General features: G+C 35.4%; 1 protein-coding gene across 1 annotated transcript; it reads left to right on the top strand.

Moving 5' to 3' along the window:
* Positions 1 to 695: 695 nt before the first annotated feature.
* On the top strand, positions 696 to 21,937 carry LOC104458937 (G-protein coupled receptor 64-like). Its single transcript, XM_010084577.1, has 18 exons — positions 696 to 728; positions 861 to 895; positions 2,360 to 2,442; positions 3,105 to 3,165; positions 4,246 to 4,979; positions 5,781 to 5,979; positions 6,350 to 6,506; positions 8,601 to 8,750; positions 8,975 to 9,097; positions 10,253 to 10,298; positions 10,404 to 10,507; positions 11,065 to 11,189; positions 12,027 to 12,295; positions 13,130 to 13,229; positions 13,538 to 13,812; positions 15,546 to 15,647; positions 16,413 to 16,565; positions 21,497 to 21,937. Exons 2-18 carry the CDS (start codon positions 870 to 872, stop codon positions 21,679 to 21,681), a joined length of 2,892 nt encoding a protein of 963 aa, XP_010082879.1. The 5' UTR covers positions 696 to 728; positions 861 to 869; the 3' UTR covers positions 21,682 to 21,937.
* The last annotated feature ends 255 nt before the right edge of the window (positions 21,938 to 22,192 follow it).

Genomic DNA, 22,192 nt, shown 5'->3' with positions numbered 1-22,192 from the left:
TAATAATAATAATAATGATAATAATAATACCTGAGGACATGAGCTGTGGGTTGTTCAGAATGCCAGTCTGGCTGCTGCTTTTCATGAGTAAGTGTTTTTTCTAATTTCAGGGATTCGGTCTGTCTCATAAGAAAGTGCTAAGAGAACTTTCATAGCTGCATGTATTTTAATACATATTCTTGGAGTCATATCTATATTTTTATTTTGGTGTAGTTTCTTCTTTCACTGTCTTTATAATGAGAGGTTTGAATGAGTGAATATTACTGTTATTCCCAAATGTAATTGTCCAATAGGTCTTGTTTGTAGAAGAAATCCGTATTTCTTACTCATTCTGTTCCTGTGGCTATGAGTATAAATTTAGAATTCTGTTCCTAATGATTGCTTGCCAAAAGGCAGCATTAAGAATTATCTTTTGCTCTTTTAAATAACTTTAAAAGAAGTGGCTTGATGTTAAAATATAAGATGACAGAGGTTTAAACTTAGTTTGTGGAGTGACTAATAAAAGGCAAGTTTTAAAATGTTTACTCCTTTGAAAAGTTGTTTTACAATATTAGAACTGGAGTGATTTTAGAAAAATCACTGATCAAATGGAAATTTTTTTTATCAGTGGTTGCTTGTTCTTTTCATTATATTGTTGTAATTGTCTTTAGAAACATAACTAGAAATAATGTAACTTTTTCTTTTAAAGAATTTCAGAGTTCAACAAAACTTTGCAAGCAGTGAGTGAGGTAAGATTACTAATTGTTGTTACTGTTTGGACAACTTTTTTCCAACTTATTTCTTATAATGTCATTATCTAAGTATCAGTCCTGTTTTCTCCTGATGAATTTTTTTTTTTCTATTTTCACTTGTCATTACAGTCCTCTGTTATGGAATGCAGTGCAGAAAACCAGAGGTTTGTTGTTAATATTCTAAATGCTCATATTTGAAAGCTCATATAAATGCAGTGCAGAAAACCAGAGGTTTGTTGCTAATTTTCTAAATGCTCATATATTTAAAAGCTCATATTTTGTCTTGTGATGATATAGCAAGTATGAATGGCTATGTAACAGAGGAAAAACCAAACTTTCTAGGAAGTTAAGTTTGAGAAAAAGGCTGGATAAATATGTGTAGACTGACAAAGAAATCCTGGTCCCATTATTCTTCTAGCATTAGTGATTTTTTTTTTTTTAATGAAACTATATTGCATTTCATTAATCTTCTGGTGAAGCACAGGCTTGCCTGCCATATTTCTTCTGCATCTTTGTATTAGCTGAGTCACATAGCAACCTAACGACTGAGGCTGTGGGATTTGGGACCACCAAATTTCCAGACCTTGTGAATACAATGCAATCTTTATGAGGTAATTGCTTCAGACATCCCAAGCTGCTGTTCTTCAGCTTGGGAAACCAGCTCAGGGTAGGGGAAGCCTGAGAAGGTAACCAGTTCAGAGTTTAGAAGCCATGACCATGGCAAGACTGATCACAGAGGTGATCTTGGAAACCCCTAAATGTAGATGAAGTCTGTCAATTTAATTGCTACTCACCACTAAATTGCTGGTCCTTTAAACCGTTCAGCTTGGAAACACTTTAATCTTAGGGGAAAAAAAAAAAGAAAAAGGAATTTCATTTCCCCAAATACTTGAATTTGGGTGTTATCTTCCTGGGTTAGAATGAAAGAAAAGTCCAAAACAAAACACTCACATAGTAATAGACAGAAAGACAGTGACACCTTCATGTCATATACTGGCAGAGTTAGAGTACTCTTTTCATTCTTGTTAGCTGGAAAGAGCTTCACTTTGCCTTTTTCATTCATCTGTGTACTTGTGTTTGCTGAACGTGAAAAATTCTTACTGAAGGTTTGCTAGTTTAGGCAGGGTTTCAAGTCATAGAACTGTAATTGTAAGTGTGTAATTACATGCTTAACTGGGTCATTTAAGTTCTCTGAAGTCAAGGGAGAGAACACTGGCTTTCCCCAGCTGATGGAGATTTCATATACACTGACATAGCCAGCTCGGACACTTGCTAGTTCTTCTCTGGAGTTTCTTTACAGTATCGGTGGAGATTATGTTTTTATCCTTACAAAACTATCAACTCTTTAATAGCTAACATTAATTAGGGAGGACCCCATTTAAGAGTCAACAGTGTCTGTAGAGAGAAGAGAAAATAAGCTGCCACAAACTGATGTATTACTCTTCTGTTTAGCCTGGCATAGTGTTTTACGTGCATTAAAAATATCCCCCAAATCTGAAAGAGCCTAGGAAAAATGTGCTTTCATAGCATTTGTGCAATGTGCATTCACTTAGCATTTGATGTTAGTTTTATGCATTGTAAAGATGAGGCAGATCTGTTTCTTGACTCTAAAGCTCTTCTCATTATAGTGTACACTGCAGTTTCATAATGAAGCTGGCTGGGAGTGAGAATATAAGCAGTTTAACAGACAAAGCAGAAATAAGCCAACTTGGTAAGTTATGCTTTAAACACAGTCTCAATTACAGTTACCCTTTTATTTCTTTACACATGAACTCCAAGTATTAAAAGAAAAGATTGTTACTTATTTTGAGATAAAAATATTTTTTCTTGAATAATATAAATACATCAGAAATGCAGCTGCCTGATTTTTGGGTGGAGAGGGGGGAGATAGATTTTTTTTTTTTTTTGTATAAAATTAATGACTACATTAATAAAGCAGACTTTGAAAGGATTAGGTGTAAAATTACTTGAGAACATAAATGTGATATTGCAATGGCAATCTGAATTGAAAAGTTTATAAAGCAGCCAAGCTTTCTTAGTGATATTGTGATAGTATGGAGTGGTGACCCATACCATTTGTCTCTTTGTTTCAAAAGATGTGGCTTTACATTTTGCTTTGTTTACAATAACAAAAAGAGAAATCTGTACTTGTCCAGCATTGATCAAAAATCTGGGGGTACTGCAGTATTCTGACTGGTCAAGATCTGTTTTGCAAAAGTAATTTCAGAAAAAAAACCCCTCAAAATCAATTGTGCAATATATGCTATTGTTTGAAAAACATAAAACACATGCTTATTTGAATATCCTACTTAACAGTATTAGCAATTTTTATGCTTTAGGATAAACTAGGTTAATGCTTCTTTATCATCTCAGAACGGTGCTGCTGTTCATCACTGAAGATTTGTTCTTTGACTGCTGAAGAATTACAAATGTAGTAAGTATATATACAAAATTTGACTTGCTTGTTCCCTGAGATTTCCTAATGCATTAAGAGAGTCAACTTCCATGTTGCAGTGTAGTAGCCAGGAGAAGGACTCCACAACAACAGCCTGACAGGCATTTTCCTATATAGCTCCCTCCCCATTCCTCTCTCTTCTCTTCTCTTCTCTTCTCTTCTCTTCTCTTCTCTTCTCTTTTCTCTTCTCTTTTCTCTTCTCTTTTCTCTTCTCTTTTCTCTTCTCTTTTCTCTTCTCTTTTCTCTTCTCTTTTCTCTTCTCTTTTCTCTTCTCTCTTCTCTTCTCTCTTCTCTTCTCTCTTCTCTTCTCTTCTCCTTCTCTCTTCTCCTTCTCTCTTCTCCTTCTCTCTTCTCCTTCTCTCTTCTCCTTCTCTCTTCTCCTTCTCTCTTCTCCTTCTCTCTTCTCCTTCTCTCTTCTCCTTCTCTCTTCTCCTTCTCTCTTCTCCTTCTCTCTTCTCCTTCTCTCTTCTCCTTCTCTCTTCTCCTTCTCTCTTCTCCTTCTCTCTTCTCCTTCTCTCTTCTCCTTCTCTCTTCTCCTTCTCTCTTCTCCTTCTCTCTTCTCCTTCTCTCTTCTCCTTCTCTCTTCTCCTTCTCTTCTCTCTTCTCCTTCTCTTCTTTCTTCTCCTCTTCTCTTCCTTCTCTTCTCTCTTCTCTCTTCTCTCTTCTCTCTTCTCTCTCTTCTCTTCTCTTCTCTTCTCTTCTCTTCTCTTCCCTTTTTTTTTTTCCTTTTTTTTCCCCCCTTTTTTTTTCCTGATGCAGATAGCTTTTGTGTTTAGCACTGGGTCACCTCCAGAATAGGCAGCAAAGGCAGGAGTAGTATTTATGGGCTTGCTAGTTAACAACTACAGCAAAATAGAATGTAAGAACCCTCAAAATGTGACGGAATGCATATTTGTTACTAGAGCATGAAATATCCAATCTGATTTATTTTAAAAAATACATTATTAGTAGTATGTCCATATCATTCATGTATATTCCTCTATTATAACTTGTTTTCTTTAAAATGTAAACAATGTTAAATTTAACATGCGTTTCTGTGCCTTTTTTTTTTTTTTACAGTATTATACAAGTGCCATCTCATTCTATATGGGTTCCTTTCTCTCGTTCTTCTCTCGCTAAAAAGACTTTCCCCAAATCTAGGACTTTTATTTCTCCCACTATGCTTTCTACCAAACAAAGCCCCTCAATTAGACCACTGATCCCACCATTCACAGAAATTTATTTTTCTGGAGTTCTTTCCACATCTCCCACTACAAATCCTCTATCTGAAACTTCTACCACATCTTCTACTGAAACTTCTGTGTCTTCCACCAGTGCTACCACTATAGTTTCCTCTTCTGAGTCTCTTGCTCAACCTACCATGCCAACATTTCCTTCCATAGCTTCTAATAAATCTGCCACTATTTCCACACCTGCAACAAAATCTGTCACTAATGCTGCTTTCTCAGTCAAATCTGATGCTGCGTATCTTAGCAAGCCTATTACAATAATTTCTCCTTCTGTAGGTTTCACTAAATATTCTGCAGTTTCCTCTTCTGAGCTTCCCCCCAAACCTCCATTAGCAATTCCGCCTTTTGAGACTACCACCAAATCTGTTGCACAAACTCATCCTGCTACAGATTCGATCCAATCTATTTCTGATAACAAAAACACGACAGCAGCGCCTGTTCTTCCCCTTACTCCTTTCACAATAACTTTGACCCCCACTGTTAGCCCTGTCAACCATTCAGTCTCAGCTTCTCATCCTCATTCTACTGCTGATGGACATGGTAGCCTGCCTAATGGGAGCACAGGTAAATATGACAAGTAAAATGATTCTTTTAAAAATTTGAATGCCATATACTGAATTTGCTTTTCAACTTTATTAAACAAGATTACATATCTGAGCTGTGACCTTCCAATTACTGTGAATAACCTCAGACAACTGTCATGAGGTGTATACTTATTTTAAAATACATTCTGATGCCTTTGGCCATGATGAGTGATACCTCACCCTACAAATTGGTTGGTAACTGTGATAGATATGTACTGTGCTAAGTTCCCAACAGGTACCTTTGGGAGAAAAAATTAAGTCACAGAGCCAAATAGCTATTTTTTTTCACTAAGCTAGTATTTAAAATATTGCAAATCAGTGTTGGATCTTCCTTAAAATATTGTTATTGGTTAGCAATATTCTTAGTGACTCTGTATTTTCCTACGAAGATTGTACTCATCTTTACAAGCTTCTTTTCAAATTGCTGATCTTGATTTTATTCTACTTTTAAGCATCGCATGGCTAAAAATCCAAAAGAATAGATTATTTGACATCACTAATGGTCTGATGTGAGGGAGTTTGTAATCAATAAAAACTGGAATTACTGCTGGCCATTTGAAACCTTGCTTTATGTTTTCATAAGATTTGAAGTATTGCTATCTGCAAAGTAGCCGATAGGGAGAAAAAAGGGATTTTGTCTCGTATAACATGTTGAGAGACCTTACAAGTTGTGATAAGGTTTGTTGATCAAGAGAACTGCTTAACTGTTCTGCTTCTCAAAGCTTAATTCATTTGTTGAACACAATGTTTAAATAAATGCACAACTTTTCTTTTGTCCCAGGAAAGATACTATCAGCTACCACATACACAACTTCTGTATATACCACCATTAATATTACCACAGCTGAGCAAATCGTGTCCAAAATAGAAAATGATTTAGCAGCTGGAAAAGTAGAGCCAAAAGATGTGGAAAGGATGGTTAGTGAGGTTAGCAAACTCCTGACTGCTTCTCAACCATTACCACCCCGAATTTCTAACAGGTAGGTCATTTTGGCAATAGATTGAAGGTGTGTTGTATTGAATATCTTGATAAATTGGATTCAGCAAGTTTCATTTTTTCATAATCATGATATACAATACAATATTTCTTGTTCTTTAATATACAAATGTATATTATGTTCAATAATATACAAAATGGAAGGAGTATCATTCTAATGTTACCAGCTCTACTATAATATAATGCCATGGAAAACAGTGTAATTTTTTTTTGTTGATGCCACAATAAGTGAGCAGAGTCAGCTGTATTTTATATTTTACACTACACTTGGATTGTTGCTCCATAACCACAACTTGCCTGAGGATTTTGGGTGTATGTGTTTGGTAATACTAAGTATCTCTTTTTCTTAACAGAATTATAAAACTGGTGGATTACATTGGCTTAAAACTGAACTTTTCAGCAACGTCTGCTGATTTTGCTTCCCCTTCCTTGGCTCTGGCAGTTGTCAAAACCAATGGCATCCGCTCCAACCAAATGTCTTTTGCTGTCCAGGACTCAGCTGATCTCCAGGTTAAAAGCTGATAATTCTAAATACTTACAAATTCTTAAACATTTATTTTTAAGTATTTATGTTTTTATATTTATATGTAATGAGTATGTCCTGTGTTTATGTCACAATTTCAAAGTCCTTTGTTCATGTTAGTTTCAGATTAAAAATACTTTGTTTTTGAAGCCCTCCATAGTTTTTCCTTTCATTTTCTATTGTGTAAATAAGTGCAAATAAGCAACGGAATTAAAAGAAACTGGCATTAGACTAATAAGCTGTTAGAGTGGGTACAGCCAGAATACTGGAACGGACAGAATGCTTGGTGGAATAACTTTGCCTCAAAACCCCTGAATCATGAGTCACTTCATCACCCACCGTGACAGTGCTGAAATTTATCAAGGAGTGTTGCCAGATGGTTTCATCCATTAGAAGGAGATTAATTGCAGAGAGTTCCAGGAAAGAACTTTTATGTTGCTTGGATAATGACATTCATTCATTTGTCACTCATGAGTAGTTGGTCTTGCCAAGAAAGAAGTGCTTATAAAGTTTGGATCCAATTTGTCTCACTCAAAACCTCTCTTCTGGTTGAGGAAATAATAATTTGGACAATACCAACCTCGGAGGCTTAAGCAAGGAGAGTTGGAAAGTTATGGACAAATTTTGGCACATTCTGTCCTCTCAGGGAAGGAAATAGCTTAATGTGCCATAAGTAGTACTGAAGCTGTTCTGTGATACTGAAAGTGATATGAAATGTTAACATTTGAGTTCTTTTCTATTTTCTTAGCAACATGTGGTGCATGAATGTGAGGTGATTAGGAGGTGGTAGTGCTGAAAAACAGATATTTGCTAAGTAATGATTTTCTGGACATCTCATGGCACTGGCAGTGAAATACAGAGAATTTTCAACAAGGATCGTGTAGTTCAAACCAGAGAAACAGGAATGCTTTTGTGGAATTGATTCGGGATTTCTCTGGTGGCTGTCTAAACCAGTGATCTCCAAAGTGGGGTGTGAGTACCCCAGGGTGTGCACATGACAGTGCATTGGGGTGTGGGAAGAAAATATTTTTATATGATTAATAAATAAAAAATATGTTTTTAAAAAAATAATGTTTAATCTTTATCTCATCCTTCTAAATTTTCTATTTTTGTGTGTGTTTTATAATATGCATAATATATTAGTACAGTAGTACATGCCTATGACTTATAAATAGATAGATATATTTTGGGGTGCATGCTAAAAATTTTTTAGGGGGTACATGATCAAAAAAAGTTTGGAGACCACTGGTCTAAACAGAACAGTTAAACCGTATTGTTACAGCACTGTGGAGAGCTCACATTATTATTTCTATCACAGCCATTCTTTGAATACACAGATAATTTATTTCTTCAGTTCTGCTGATGTTTCACATCTCTCAGGAACTCTGAGATGATGATATTTGTATGTAAAGTGACTAACGTGCAACAAGAAAATATTAGAGATTTTGTCCTAAACAAAGCTTTTTGTACTGTAAGTACAGCACAGAAAACTGAGTGAAAGTTCAGATCTTTTTTTTATAATGTCAGATCACTAAGCTCTTGAGATATCTGAATTGTAGTTTATCCAGTTTATTTGTCATTTTTGACAGATGATCATAAAGTTAGGGTTCTTAGATTCCGCTTACCCTACTGTTCTTAAAAACCTATTGGCAAATAATGCGTATTGTCGGTTTTTCTGAATTCTGTCATATTTCATATGGGCTATAAAAATTCTTTCCTTTGCAGGCTTCTGTGCTGTGAAATGTTAGTCTCCTTACACAGTTACATGGACCTACCTAGGTTGTTGCTCTTCACCTTTTTCAAATCAGTATTATCCACCACAGTGATGTGTTCTGTCCCTGTAAGCAAATGGGTAAAGCCCAGTGTGTTTTCAATGGCAGGCAGACCTGAAATGAGTTGCACCCTTTTCAGGCCTGCAGATGCTATTTATTGATTGGAGCAGGACAGGAATGAGAGAGCACCAGAGTTCCTGACAGTGATTACAGAGATATGTATTTCAAAGTTTTAAACTGAAACTAAGTCATAGTTTAATTTTTCTTTAGTGATTGAAATGAAGCATAATCCTTGTATTTATTTTTCAGATCTCTCTAGGCACTAATGCAATGAATGATTTAAATAATCTCGGATCAATTACACTTCCTTCATCATTGCTGACAAATTTACCCCCTGAAGAGTTGGAGTTTGCTTCTAGAATTATATTCAACTTCTTTAAAAAGACCACTGTGTTCCAGGTATCTTTTTGATCCTCTGTTCATAAGGGTTTTAAACTCAAACCTAGAGCAAAAAAAAAAAAAAAGAATGGATTTTTTTCCCACAAAACACATTTCAAAACTTCCTGATTTAAAAATTGTTTTTGTCCAGTGCTCACTCTGCATAATAACTGAGCTTGTGGGTGCTGTATTCTACTATTGTTTCCTTTAAGATTTTAAAATTTGATTATTTTTTGTTGTTCCAGGATCTGTCCTTGAAGAATGCATCTTTAATCAGCAATGTTATATCATCAAGTGTTGCTAACCTCACAATTAGCAACTTAAAGGCAAATGTTACTGTCACTTTACAGAATATCAAACCTAATCAGGTACAATTTACATTTTAGCAAAATTAAAGTACAATTTTGTAGCCTCTATTGGCATTGTTGTGGAAGAAATACTGTACTAAGTATACAGATCGGTTGGTTTTGCTTTACTAGTGCAGACGTTTCATCTCCATCTGGACTTTCAGAATCACTCATCTTTGCTTATGTATCACCAGTGTAAATTTTTATTCTCAAATGGTTTCAGGTAACTTTGCTCTATCAGCTATCCATACAGTTTTTATCTTTCCTACCTATTCTTCTGTTTTAGTCTTCAAAGAATAAAAACTCTTAGATGAAAGCCTGACAGTGGGGGTTGCTATGGAGATGCTGCAGTCATGACATATGTAGGTGCTGCATGGCCCAAAAGTAATATGTCTTTTTTCTTAGGGAGAATGTTGTTTCTTGAACTGGAACACAGATTGTGTCATCTGGAATATCAGGGCTCATATACAGCATCTCTTTCCTAAATGAGCATCAAGGATTGAAATCTTCTATATCTCAAAAGAGTTTGAAATACTAAAATATTATAAACTGAAAAGTGTAGGGATTCCACTAATGTACCTGAAGCTTTTTTCAAGAGCTGGCTTAGTGTAGTTTTTCGCTTGTATTAATATAATACTGAGTTTTGAGATATAACTGTAGAAGTATTAGTATTCATAGCTGTACAGTGTATTACTGCTACTATTTTTAGGATTTTCATGTGTGTGTGGGAAATGTATATGTAAACCTTTAACATCATGGTAATTTAAAGTGATCATATGTTTTCAAATGAAAAAGTTTTTTACTTTTCTGTGTGGTCATGTTCTTGATACTTAAAAAATCAAGAAGGATGAGAAATCCCAAGAAATTTTATAGTGTGGGAAAAAAATGAAAGAGCATTCATAATGTTCTGCCAGGAAGAGAATCTTAGTGTAAGCATGAGAGCTAACACCTGTATGGTGACTTCAAATTTGTTCAGCATATTTTCACATGCATATTGCAATATTAATCCATTCTCTGCACCTAAATTCATTTTGCGTTCATGTAAAACAGGTATATTTGTTGTATATAGTACTTATTCTTGCCTGTATTCTGTAGATAATTCATAAATTACTTGATCATAAACTCATAGTTTAGTAAAACATCTTTTTTTTTTTTTTTTTTTTACCTCCTAAACAGGATAATTCAACAGTTAGATGTGTTTTTTGGGACTTTAATAAAAATGGTAAGTACTTGCTATCATCCAAGATATCATGCCAGTTTAGCTATGTTAAGTCATGTTAATATAAATAAAGGCTTTTACGAATAACAAAGCTGTTTTCTTTAACAGGTGGACATGGAGGCTGGTCGTCGGAAGGTTGCATAGTTAAAGAAAGTAGAGTAAATGAAACAGTCTGTTCATGCAACCACCTCACAAGCTTTGCAGTTTTGATGGTAATTATTTAAAAATTATGCAGTCTTACCCTGATTCAAGAACACATTTAAGCATGTGTTATCTTAAGCAAATAAGTATTCAGTAAGCACATACTAGCTATGAAATACTATGCAAGCTCTATTCACTTCGGTGTTAGTACATATAGCCATACAATTAGCCACACGCTTAAGCTGCTTCTTGAATGGGGACTCATTGGAGTAAATAATTCCTTAAGTGCTTATTAAACTGCAGCTTTTACATTTATGCAGTTGTTTATATTGCAGGAAATAAAAATTAGGATAAATCAAATTTAAAACAGGTTTCCATTGGAGTAATAGAATCATCCCTTCCTCAAGTTGGAAGTGACCCATAAGGATCATCGAGTCCAACTCCCTGCTCCTCGCAGGACTCTGTTGGCTTTTCTGTTTTTCAGTTAACCTTTTATAAGATCTGTGATGAGAAGAGCTGTTTCATTTTTTTTTTCAATTGCAGAGGGAAAGGTGCATTTTGTGGTTTTTTTGATCTTTTTTGATTTAATAAACATGTTTTCTGAAATTAACTTCTATTTCCATTTTAGAACTTGTATGGAAATACTCCTTTGAATCCCACACAGGAATTGGTACTGACTTTTATATCCTATATAGGCTGTGGCCTCTCTGCAATTTTTCTTTCTATTACTCTTGTGACCTACATAGCCTTTGAGTAAGTACCTGTTCAACTAAGCTACCATTATTCTTCAATTATGATTGCTTGTAGTCTTCACTGCAAAGTCCTTTCCAATAGTTATAGATTCTGTCTCTGTTAATAAAGCACAAATTTGTCCAGTTTACAAAGAAGGTGTTGATTCAATCTTCAGGAATGTTGATCTTGTGGACAAGTGAATTAATGATGAGGATCTATGCAGTAAGAAGTGAAGAAGTAGCACTCTTAAATATTTTATAATGGACTATCATAATAGAAGTGTGAAGGAATGTGTTTAAGACACAGCATATATAGAGCAGTGGAGAATGATAGCATTTTTAAAGGCATTTGTATGCTTTGTTGTTTGTCAGAACACTTTCTTATGTTTGAGCCTTAACTATTGAATCCTCCATACTATGTTTTGGAAGTCCTCCTCGAAGTTATTTGGCACATGTTTATTCTCTCATTATCCTGTCATTAAGGACTTACTTGTCTCTATCAAGGCTTTAGAATTCCAGTCAAAAGCCTAATCTAGTTCAGCAATAAAGAATAGTAACATTTTGGTTTTTGGAAGTACTGTAACAAGGTGAAGCCCAACATACAATGTAAAAAAAAAAAAATCATGGTACCAAACTCTAAGAATCCAAGTTATTGTTTGTATTTATATAACCTTAGTATAACAAACTTCATTTAAATTACTCTCTCCATGTAGACATGCAATATATGAAGCATTACATATGAATGAAAATATATCAATACTTTTTTTTCATGGCATATGTGCACAAAGGACTACAAGAGAGGAAGTAAGCCAGGGATCCATGAACAATTGATGTCATCTCACTAATTTCCTTTTTTTAGGAAAATCCGGAGAGACTACCCCTCCAAAATCCTTATTCAGCTGTGTGCTGCGTTACTTCTACTCAACTTAGCTTTCCTCCTGGACTCATGGATTGCACTGTATGATACACGAGGCCTCTGCATTGCAGTTGCAGTATTTCTTCACTATTTCCTCTTGGTTTCCTTCACCTGGATGGGCCTAGAAGCTTTCCACATGTATCTGGCCCTTGTGAAAGTCTTTAATACCTATGTCCGGAAATACATTCTTAAATTTTGCGTTGTTGGTTGGGGTATGTCTTTTTTAGTTTGTTTTTCTTTTTTTTCCTTTTGGGTGCTAAATAGATAAATTGTATTATTGAGTATTTTAGTGAATGTGGCACAGTTCAGAAATGAAAATAAAGCCATCATTAAATGTTATGACCTTGCAGCGACAAGGTATTCCTTATCAGTAAACCTGATCCTATATATTCCACCTTTCTGAGGTAGGAAACTCCCCGCTAACTGCAGAACTGAGACCGCTGCAATGCAAATTGATCATGAATTTTCCTTATGCAAGTGCAATAGAACCAATTTTGAATGTGCATATTTCCATTTCCATTTACCAGGTGGATGGCATCAGTTGTGTTTTGAAAAGAAATGCCAATAAGTATATATATTTCATTTCTGGGATAGCACTGTTGCTAACAAAAAGCAGCAAAACAGATAAAACTGGATAAAAGCTGAAGAGATACTGGACCTGATTATCCTCTGTGGCCACTTGAGTAAACATGAATGAAGGCACTAAAATCAATAGAATTGTTTTCTTAAAACAGATGTAAGAAAGAAAAGCAGGTATCCTGTATTTGACATTTTAAATCAGTTTGAAGATTGATGATATTTGTTGCCGTATTCAGAAATGTTTGGAGCTAGCTGTGGAGAACTCTTGTTTCTTTGCAAGTTGCGCTCCTGAACAGTTTGAATGCTCCAATTTTCAGATTCTTTCAGACAGCTAGTAGTCAACAGAATTCAACAGACAAATTTCAGAGTCAAGCTGTAGTTTTCACAGAAAAATATAATAATTTCAAGTCCTCATAATAATGTCTTTGTCATGATTTTCACTTATGTGTTTGCTCGTAATCTTTTAGGGTTACCAGCAGTAGTTGTGTCCATTGTGTTGGCTGTATCACCAGATAATTATGGACTTATAACCACCGGAAAGGTTTCAATAAACAGACCTGATGAATTGTGAGTTAAAGGGAGGTACTTTTTTGGGGGTGAGTGGGAAGGGAGGTCCTACAAAATTGCTTTTCTTTAAAGTAAAGGTGGGGAAGAGAAAGAAGCAATGGGAGAGCTTTGAAATTGTATAACTGTACCGTGTGTCGTGTTTTGTAGTTATTGCATATATGAAAGCTCTCACCCTTTAGCCAAAAAAATATTTTTTACTAAAGAGGCAAAAATGGTTTGCGTGTGCAACAAACCACACCTTTATCTCATGTTTATTCTTCTTAATTTCTGTTTCTGACAATGGTTGACAGACTGTTTTTGTGTTCTAGCTGCTGGATTAAAAATAGAATTGTCTTCTATATTACTGCTGTGGGATACTTTTGCCTGATATTCCTGATCAATATCAGCATGTTCATTGTTGTGCTGATCCAGCTCTGTCGTATCAAAAAGAAAAAACAACTTGGTGCTCAAAGAAAAACCAGTATTCAAGACCTTAGGAGTGTTGCCGGCCTCACATTCTTGTTGGGAATCACTTGGGGACTTGCATTCTTCACAGTAAATGAGGTATTTATTTACCTCTTTACCATTTTCAACACTTTGCAAGGTAAGTTTATCCTTCATGAGGAAGCACATTGCATACCATATAATGGACAAACCAATATGGAAATCACATTTTCTTGATTCAGCAATAAGGATGTAATTTTGATATGTGCTTTGACATGTTAAATAAATTAGAGATGATACTGTTTTACTGTAATCTTGAGTTAAATTTACGTTATAGTAAGGTACAGGAAAGCCAGCTACTATTTGTCGGTATAATATATTTATATCTATAAATATTATAATTTTTAAAATGTATGCAAACCAACCACCACTGGAAGTGACTGTGTTTCTCTAGTCAACAGATCAATTGTAAATACTCAGTTACTGTAAGTGTTTTCATAATAATGTAATTAATGTAGTGAAAACTATATAGTTTCTCCACTTACCGCTAAGGCTTCATGGTGAGGTGTGACATTGAACAAAGGGCCATTGAGATGGGCAAGGCTGCAACATCTAGAAGTCAGTGGTCTAACTCTTCAGCATGGTCTTTAGTACTTAAGAACATACAGGAAGCAGATATGAAGGCATGCAGCTTCGCAAAGGCCAGGATGCTACTGGACATATCCAAAAGCAGAGAACCCACATCTTCCAAGTCTTGCGTAGGATTTTTTTGAACTAAGACAAGACTAGATTCCATGTGGTCACAGTAATCTGTTGTGTGAAGCTAAGTTCCCCTTTTACCCAGTTTTAAGTTAGGTGCAGGGCAAATTTTGATATTAGAAGTAATAAAGGTACATAAATTGTGTTGACTTTAATTAAGTTTGTGCCAGTGTTTCAAAACTGTATTTGACAATGGTATAGAACCATCTGTGTAGGGCAATACTTGGTTACATTCAAAACTTCATCCTAAAAGCCGAAGTTAGATACTTAAGCAAGGAAAGATGTGAGTAATCTCTTGTAGTGGGATTTTACATGCTTAACTGGCCTTAAAAGCAGTGCAAACATAATGTACATGCACGTCTGCACCAGTCTGATCATTTAGTTTTCCTTCATGTTATTTTCTATTCATTGTAAACATAACACATCTGTTCTCAGGGACACATAGCAGCTGGAAAATTGTGCAAAGACTGACTGCCACTTTTCCTTAAAGGGGGACAGTGATGATGGACTTATAAGCAGGGAAAGTTAGGTCCCACCCTGTGTCAGAAGTGAATGAGAAGCAGATACTGAGTCTGTAATGTGGCACTGGCAAGAGACGTATGTGAGCCCCATCCCTTCTAGAAAATATTTGGCTTTGAATTTGTGGTAAAAGGGGTACTATTTATTATTATTTTAGTTACGAGTTATTTTCTTTGTATGAATGATCAAAATTTTGAAGTGCTACTGGTTCTGGTATAGTTGGAGGTAACAGGTTAGCTGCTAATAAAAGATGGGACAGTGTCACACCATGACAGTGTCATATCATGCCCTCTGTTTGACACTGAACTCTTTTCTGAAAGAGTTACATAAGTTTCAGGATCCACAGAATTTTTCCCTTCTTATTTGATAGTAGGAAACTTTATGCACTTTGTGGATTTGATTATATTTGTTGTTCTTGCGTCTGTGTATGATTCCTCTCATCTCTGTAAGGGAAAAGGACTCTTCAGTGTTCAGAGTTCTGAAGTTTTTCACCGAAGAATGCTCTCATTACTTTCGATCTGAAATATAAAATAAATGAAAGAAAACCAAAACATTGTTCATTAAGAAGTAGTAAAAGTCAGTTTTGCAACATTCTCTAATGTTATTGCTTTGCAGGATTCTTCATTTTTATCTTCTATTGTGTAACAAAGGAGAATGTCCGTAAACAGTGGAGAAGATATCTCTGTTGTGGAAAATTCAGGCTGGCTGAAAACTCTGGTAAATAAGAATATTTCTCTTTTTTTACTTATGAATAAAGTTCCTTAACACTTAACTCAGTGTTAAGTTCCTAGTATTTTTTAATATTTTTTTTAAAAAATCAATAAATCATATTGCTGCTGTTGCAGTTCTAATTTATTATTCAAGGTCTAATAAACCTCAAAAATTATACTATTTAAAGGTGGAAGTTGATGCAGTTCTTACATACTTACATGCTGTTGCATTAAGCTCTTAACTGCAGTTGATCTCTTCCACTCCAGTATAGAGGCATGTCTTGCAGAAGACTTTTGATCAAATAAAAACTGTAAGATTTGTTCCAGCTTCCGAGTCAATTGTAGTTTTACCAGTGACTTTCACGAAAACAAAGTGAAGCATAGTTTAAACCAAAAAGCTATAAATTATTTGATGTTATTTTGTTATTCAGCCATTGACTTCTCATAAAGCTATATACTTTTTATACATTTTAATTTAGAAGATCGACTGTATTTTAGTTATTTTTCTGATCTGGTCGTCAGTCGTAAAACTATGAGAGTTGGCTGTTTGTATTAAAAAAGGGACAAGAGAAAAAGGAACTAGATTTGAATAATTTTAAACATTGAGAATCATTAAATTCTTAGGAGAATATAATTCCTTCTAGAATACTGTGAAGAGAGTGGGTAAAGCCTTGTTTTTATTTTGATTCAGTTGCATTATTAACTACATTTTTATATATTACTTGTATTGTGCTTGAGTTGTGCTACTTTCTGTAACATGTATCTATTGTAGACTGGAGTAGAACTGCTACTAATGGCTTAAAGAAGCAGACTGTAAATCAAGGAGTATCTAGTTCTTCCAATTCCTTACAATCAAACAGTAACTCCACTAACTCTACAACACTGCTAATGAATAACGATTATTCAGTGCACGCAAATGGAAATGGTATGTATAATGCAAAATAGTATTTCTCAAGTTATTTTTTTTCTTGCCTTAAAACAGAAGTGCTATGCTCTTTCATGCTACTGTAAAGTGAAGTGCCAACAAAATATTATTCATAAGTATAGGGTCCAAATATTTTAGGATGTCCTCACAAACAATACCCCACATCCATTTTGGGAAACTTTAGAGAAAGTTCTAAAATATCCACTTCTCGTACTCAGTGGGAACTCTTGATTTATGTATCAAATAGTAGGTTATATTTATTATTAGACAATTACTTACCAGAAGCTGCTGCTAACACTTTTCTTGTCACCTGAATATATGACAATAAACTTCAAGCACGTTTTAAAACAGTTCACATTTTAAACCTTATTAAAACAAACATTGCCTGAAGAAGAAGGAAATATAGGATAATAGTATAGGTTAAAAGTATGAGAGAAATCATGTAGGACTGAGGAATGAGGAAAAACATTAATTGAATGCTTATGTGGAATCTGCTTATGAGAGAAGAAGTAAGAGAAAATGGAGACTGTAACTTATAAAATCCTCTCAGTGAAGATAGCAGTGCTGAGAGGGCTGCCTCACTGTTGGCTACAGAGTAAGTACTGAAATGGAATTTCTCTATAGCTCTTTGTTTCCCCTGTGGGATTTTAAAGGATCTTTTTTGCCTAACAAATATATCTTTGGTTCAGGAGACAATTATTTGGAAGTAAAATTATCTATCCTTCCTATTCTAACACAGTACTGTCCTCTGAATTGTTACCCCCTGCTCTGTTGTGCTCTGAGAAGTTGAAATGCAGGTGTATGTAGCACTCCAATCAATTTCAAATTGGTGTGGCTTATTTGTCTATTCAGAAAATTCGATACGAATCTCCACTGAATGTATTTATTAAAAACTTATCTTTTATCAGTGGACGTAATTTAGTTTTTCACACTCTTGCTGCTGATTTGATCTCTCACTAAAGACAATCAGTTTTGCAAAGAGAAGAATAACTTATAAATCTCTAATATATAAAAGCCTAAGTTGAGCAAAACTTACAGGATATTACTTCTGTGTGCCTGAGGTATTTTTCCCAGTTGATCAAGAGTTGAGGCTAAGAAGTCATGCCATCAGCTAGATTGTTTAGTATGAAATTGCAGAATATGCTCAGAGGCTATGTTATCCTTGTTTCGTGACATATGCTGTCAGAAGACAGCAGATAATCAACAGGATTATCTCAGCAGATAATAGCTCAAATGTACAGAGTAAAAGCTATGGAATTAATATGTGCAGCCCCCTTAATAGGTAACTGCCCATTTGGATGTACTAGCTGCATATTGTGAAGAAATCACAGCACTTCAGGAAATGGCATTTGGACATGACCTGAATAGCTCTCCAAACTGAGCTTGTAAAATTAGTTCCTTTTTTTTTTTTTTGTCATTCCTTTATAAAATATGTCTGTTTGGATACCACACAATGCAATAATTAACATACTTTGTATCTAACAGGTCAGTTGAGAAACAGAATCCAGTAACTCTCACTGTCGTCAAATACAAAGAAAGGCAATATTTTTAGGTAGAAGTAAAATTTTCAAAGAGAGAGAAATTTTCAGCCTACATGTCTTGTAGGGGTTTTTTTTCCAGCTATGTTAGTTACTCTGATGAAAGATGCCACCTCTCCCTGCAACATTTGGCATGCTTATATCCAGCTACAAATGCATTTTGGCTACTTTTCTCAACCGAAAGAAAGAGAGCAGAAATGTTTTATTGAACTTTTTTTTGTTGTAGCAGCTCAGTGAATAGTACCGTTGTGGCCTTCTGGAACAAGTTTTTGTTGATTTGGGTAGTATTTTAGAAAGAGATACAAAATTGATGGTCTAAACCATCGAGCGATGCCAATTCCGTGAGAAGTGCTCCAGTTCTGTCCTAGTTTATTCACATAATTAGATCTTTCCAGTATGGGAGTTTGTATGTCCCGTGCCAACAGCTTCTCAAAGCAGCTGAAAGAACTTTGATAGAACTTTGTTCATATACACTCATGAACACAGATGTCTCAGATGACCCACCTCATCACATCTTGTATTTCATTGTATGTTTTGAATGCTGTGAGCTGTGTACCACATCCACCATTCACATCAAAGGGTTGTATGATACCTTCCCTGCATAGTTTGTTTGACTAAATAATTCTTCTGGGTCTTTAGGACTTCCACAAGAAGAGGCTAAACTTATGCTTGGATAGAGTTGGTCCTCCCAGCAAAGCTCTTTGAGGCAATTCCTTACACTTAATCTTCCAAACATGGGGCAGTTGTATCTCAGAAGAGCTGGGCAAATGCCTCCAAAAGGTACTGCCTGCACCAGTTGACTGGTGCTGGATAGGAACATGGGACCTTCTAATTTGCTGTACCTGATATCCCTGCTCTCACCGCAATAACTTCAAAATAACATTGAAACGCTTCATTTAAAAAAAGTGAGCTCCAAAAAGAAACACTCTAGAAATTTAAGACCTATGTCATAAATGTACTGAGCTGTAAATACTTGATGGTTTTGGCCTCACTATTTCCACTGAAATGCTATTCCAGATGCAGGATTGAATGACTTGCCATGGTAAATTTGGGGTATCTATGCAGCCTGTGGCTTTTCTTGCCTGCTGGACCATGTAACTTAACTCTTTTCATGGCATACTAATACATACTAATATTTCCTTGGTTTTGGTTTTTCTCTTGAACCAAAGTTTTGCATGTTTGGAACACGTGGAAAAATGGTTTTGCATGTTTGGAAAACTACTGTTAGGTATCCCATGGCTGACACTGCAGATTTCCTCACTGAGGAACAGAAACCAATTTTCTGAATTTGTTCACAGAATAGCCTTATTTTCTCCTCAGATTTTGCCCTAACACAAATAGGGCACAGTTATTTTGAACACTTCTTCTAAAATAAAAGAGCTGTAGTCAGGCAAGGGGTTAAACTATATATGCACTATATATGCCCAATTACAGTGTCAGCAAGTATGGTTAGTTTGAATTTATTAACAAAGCTCTTTGGCTCATTTTATTCCGTTTACATTTGAGCCTGTTTATGTACTTGATGGTCTTTTAGATTAATAATTAAATGTTAGACTTTATATGTAAGAGGTTTTCCATAATCTGTTGGGCCATTGCTTCCACTTTGTGGGTCCAGAGGCAGCTCAGTAGTTTGGCATGAAATTTGTAACCTTTGTTTGACAGCCATCACCACAAACCCACTCCCTTACACTCCCATCCTGAGATGTTTAAATTAAGTTATATGCATTACATTTTCAACCTGGTATTAAGCTTTATCAACTAGAAATATATGTTCACATGTTATTTTAAAAATGCCATCTCTCATTCCAAATAAAAGTTTGCCAATGAGACTTTGATGCAACTGACATCGCTTGAATCAGTAGGAAAACTGCCAAAAGGTATGCTGTCTGCATAAAGTAAGGGTTAGTTTCTAGAGGAAGTGCTTGGGTAGACTGACACTAAACCTGTGTGCCTGGGGACCCTGGCCCAAGCAGAATAGAGGAGTCCAGCCCAGTCACTCAAGCGGCAGAATCCTTTGTGTAGGAGGGATTAATGCAGGGGAGGGTGTCATCAAATACTTCTCTCTCTGGTGACCCCAACAAGAAATAATAGAAGAGCATCCTGTAATGTGGCCCTGCCCCTTCTGGAAAGGTTCAGAAGTGTGAAGTACTGAGAGAGTGAAAGGGGAGAGCCAAAGCAGGATTCCGTTCCAGGATATTTGAGGTATTTGATGGACTGAATCCAGGCATACTAGAGAGGACCAGATTTGGATCCCTGTAATAGAGTAATCTTTCACTGCCTAGAGGTTTCTCACCAGTGTTTTTCCTCCTCCTAAAAGCATAATCTGCAAGCAGTTTCTACCTTCACTGTTGTGTCTTTTCAGTAAATTTACTGAAATCTAATGAATCATGATGATTTTTGTGTATGAAGTGTTGTAAGTATTAACACAAATAGCAAACTTGGATGTTTTATGCTTTTTATTAATTCTATCTCTGGTATAAATGATAAGTGACAGCTCTGCATCTGTGTTTGTGAACTTGTTTATCAGTGTTTAACAAAACAATCACCTCCCAAAATAAATTTTAGTTCTGGTTTTGGTTTCCCCATCATGGTATTCCATATAATTTACTCCTCCTGATATGACACATATGATATCAGGATCCTAGCAGACCTTTTAAACCTGACTGCTTTGCAAAACAAACAAACAAAAAACCCCACCAAACAAAAAAACCCCACAACCCCCCCCCAAAAAAAAAAACCAAAAACAGAAGCATTTGCACAAATACTTATAATAAAAAAATCCCAATTCTCATCAGAATTATTTAGAACATGATGCATAGAGGTAGGAGATTCTCTCCAGTGAATTGAGCATTTGTGGAGCATTTCATTAATAGGCTGCAATCAGCATAAGATTCTCAGTCTGAATATGGCTTAGACCTATGATTGGACCTAGGCCGTATTCTGATTGTCCTGCAGAAATAAATGCTGCAAATTGAGTGCCTTTCAAAGGAACAAAAAATATCCTTGTTTTGTCAAACACTTTCTTGTTTCAGATACCTGGCAAACCCAAGAAACTTTAAACTTCACTAGGTAAAGCAAAGCTAGAATGAGAAGTATTTTGCATCTTACGTAGAGATATTTATTCCAAGTCAAAGTCTACATTCTGAGAATTGTGACCATCACTGCTTAAAATAGGGAATCCTGTTGTACATAAATATATTAACATCTCTCAAAGCTCTTACCGATTTCATACAGGAAAAGAAATATATACAGAACAGGTACAGAAAAATCCACATTTTGAAGTTGTTGAAGGGATAAAACAGGAGTGCACAAACTCCCTACAGTGACTGAAAAGCATGGGAGCCTTGATTCTGAACCTTTCTGACAGGGGATGCACTTTTTTTGTTTCAACAGGCCATCTTTCCAGTGAGAAGAACGGTGTTTCTTTCAGTGTACAGAATGGTGATGTGTGTCTCCATGACTTTTCAGGCAAACAACTTGTATTTCAAGAAAAGTATGATACAGGCAGCCAAAAAAGCCGTATCTCGCTCAGAAGGACTTCAAAGAGGGGAAGCCTAACTTTTATGGAGAAAATGTGATTTCCTGTTAAACAGCACATTGTTTTACAGTGTGAAGCGGAGATTTACTTTCACAGTTTTACATAATGTGAGCAGACCAAGAACTGATTTTATTTAATATATAGTACTGGAACTTCAAAGCAGCCATGCAATGGATTGACAAGGACAATTATTTAAAACAAACAAACAAAAAAAGGAAGCTACTATTTTGACAAGGTATCTTGGATGTCAGATTACAGCTGGCACATTTCCGTTTTGATTCTTCATTAGAGGTTTTTTTGAGGTTTTATTTTTTACATTTAAAGGAATGTTTTGTTTAGACTTTTTTCATTACAACTAAGTTTATGTGGATATAATGCATAATAGTATTGTATAAATGTAGGAAGTTACAACTTGTGCATATAAACAATGTTATCTTTAAAAATGTTAGCTACACTGTCTTCAACTTTTGGTATGTTGTAGTAGCAAACACTATAGTGATGTACATAAGCAGAAAAATATCAGCCTTGAAGCATCTTAATAATACTTTTAT

This window comes from Pterocles gutturalis, unplaced genomic scaffold, assembly GCF_000699245.1.
Source record: "Pterocles gutturalis isolate BGI_N339 unplaced genomic scaffold, ASM69924v1 scaffold3300, whole genome shotgun sequence".
Classification (NCBI taxonomy): Eukaryota; Metazoa; Chordata; class Aves; order Pterocliformes; family Pteroclidae; genus Pterocles; species Pterocles gutturalis.
Note: the sequence above shows the minus strand (reverse complement) of the source record. Positions and strands in the feature narration are given on the sequence as shown.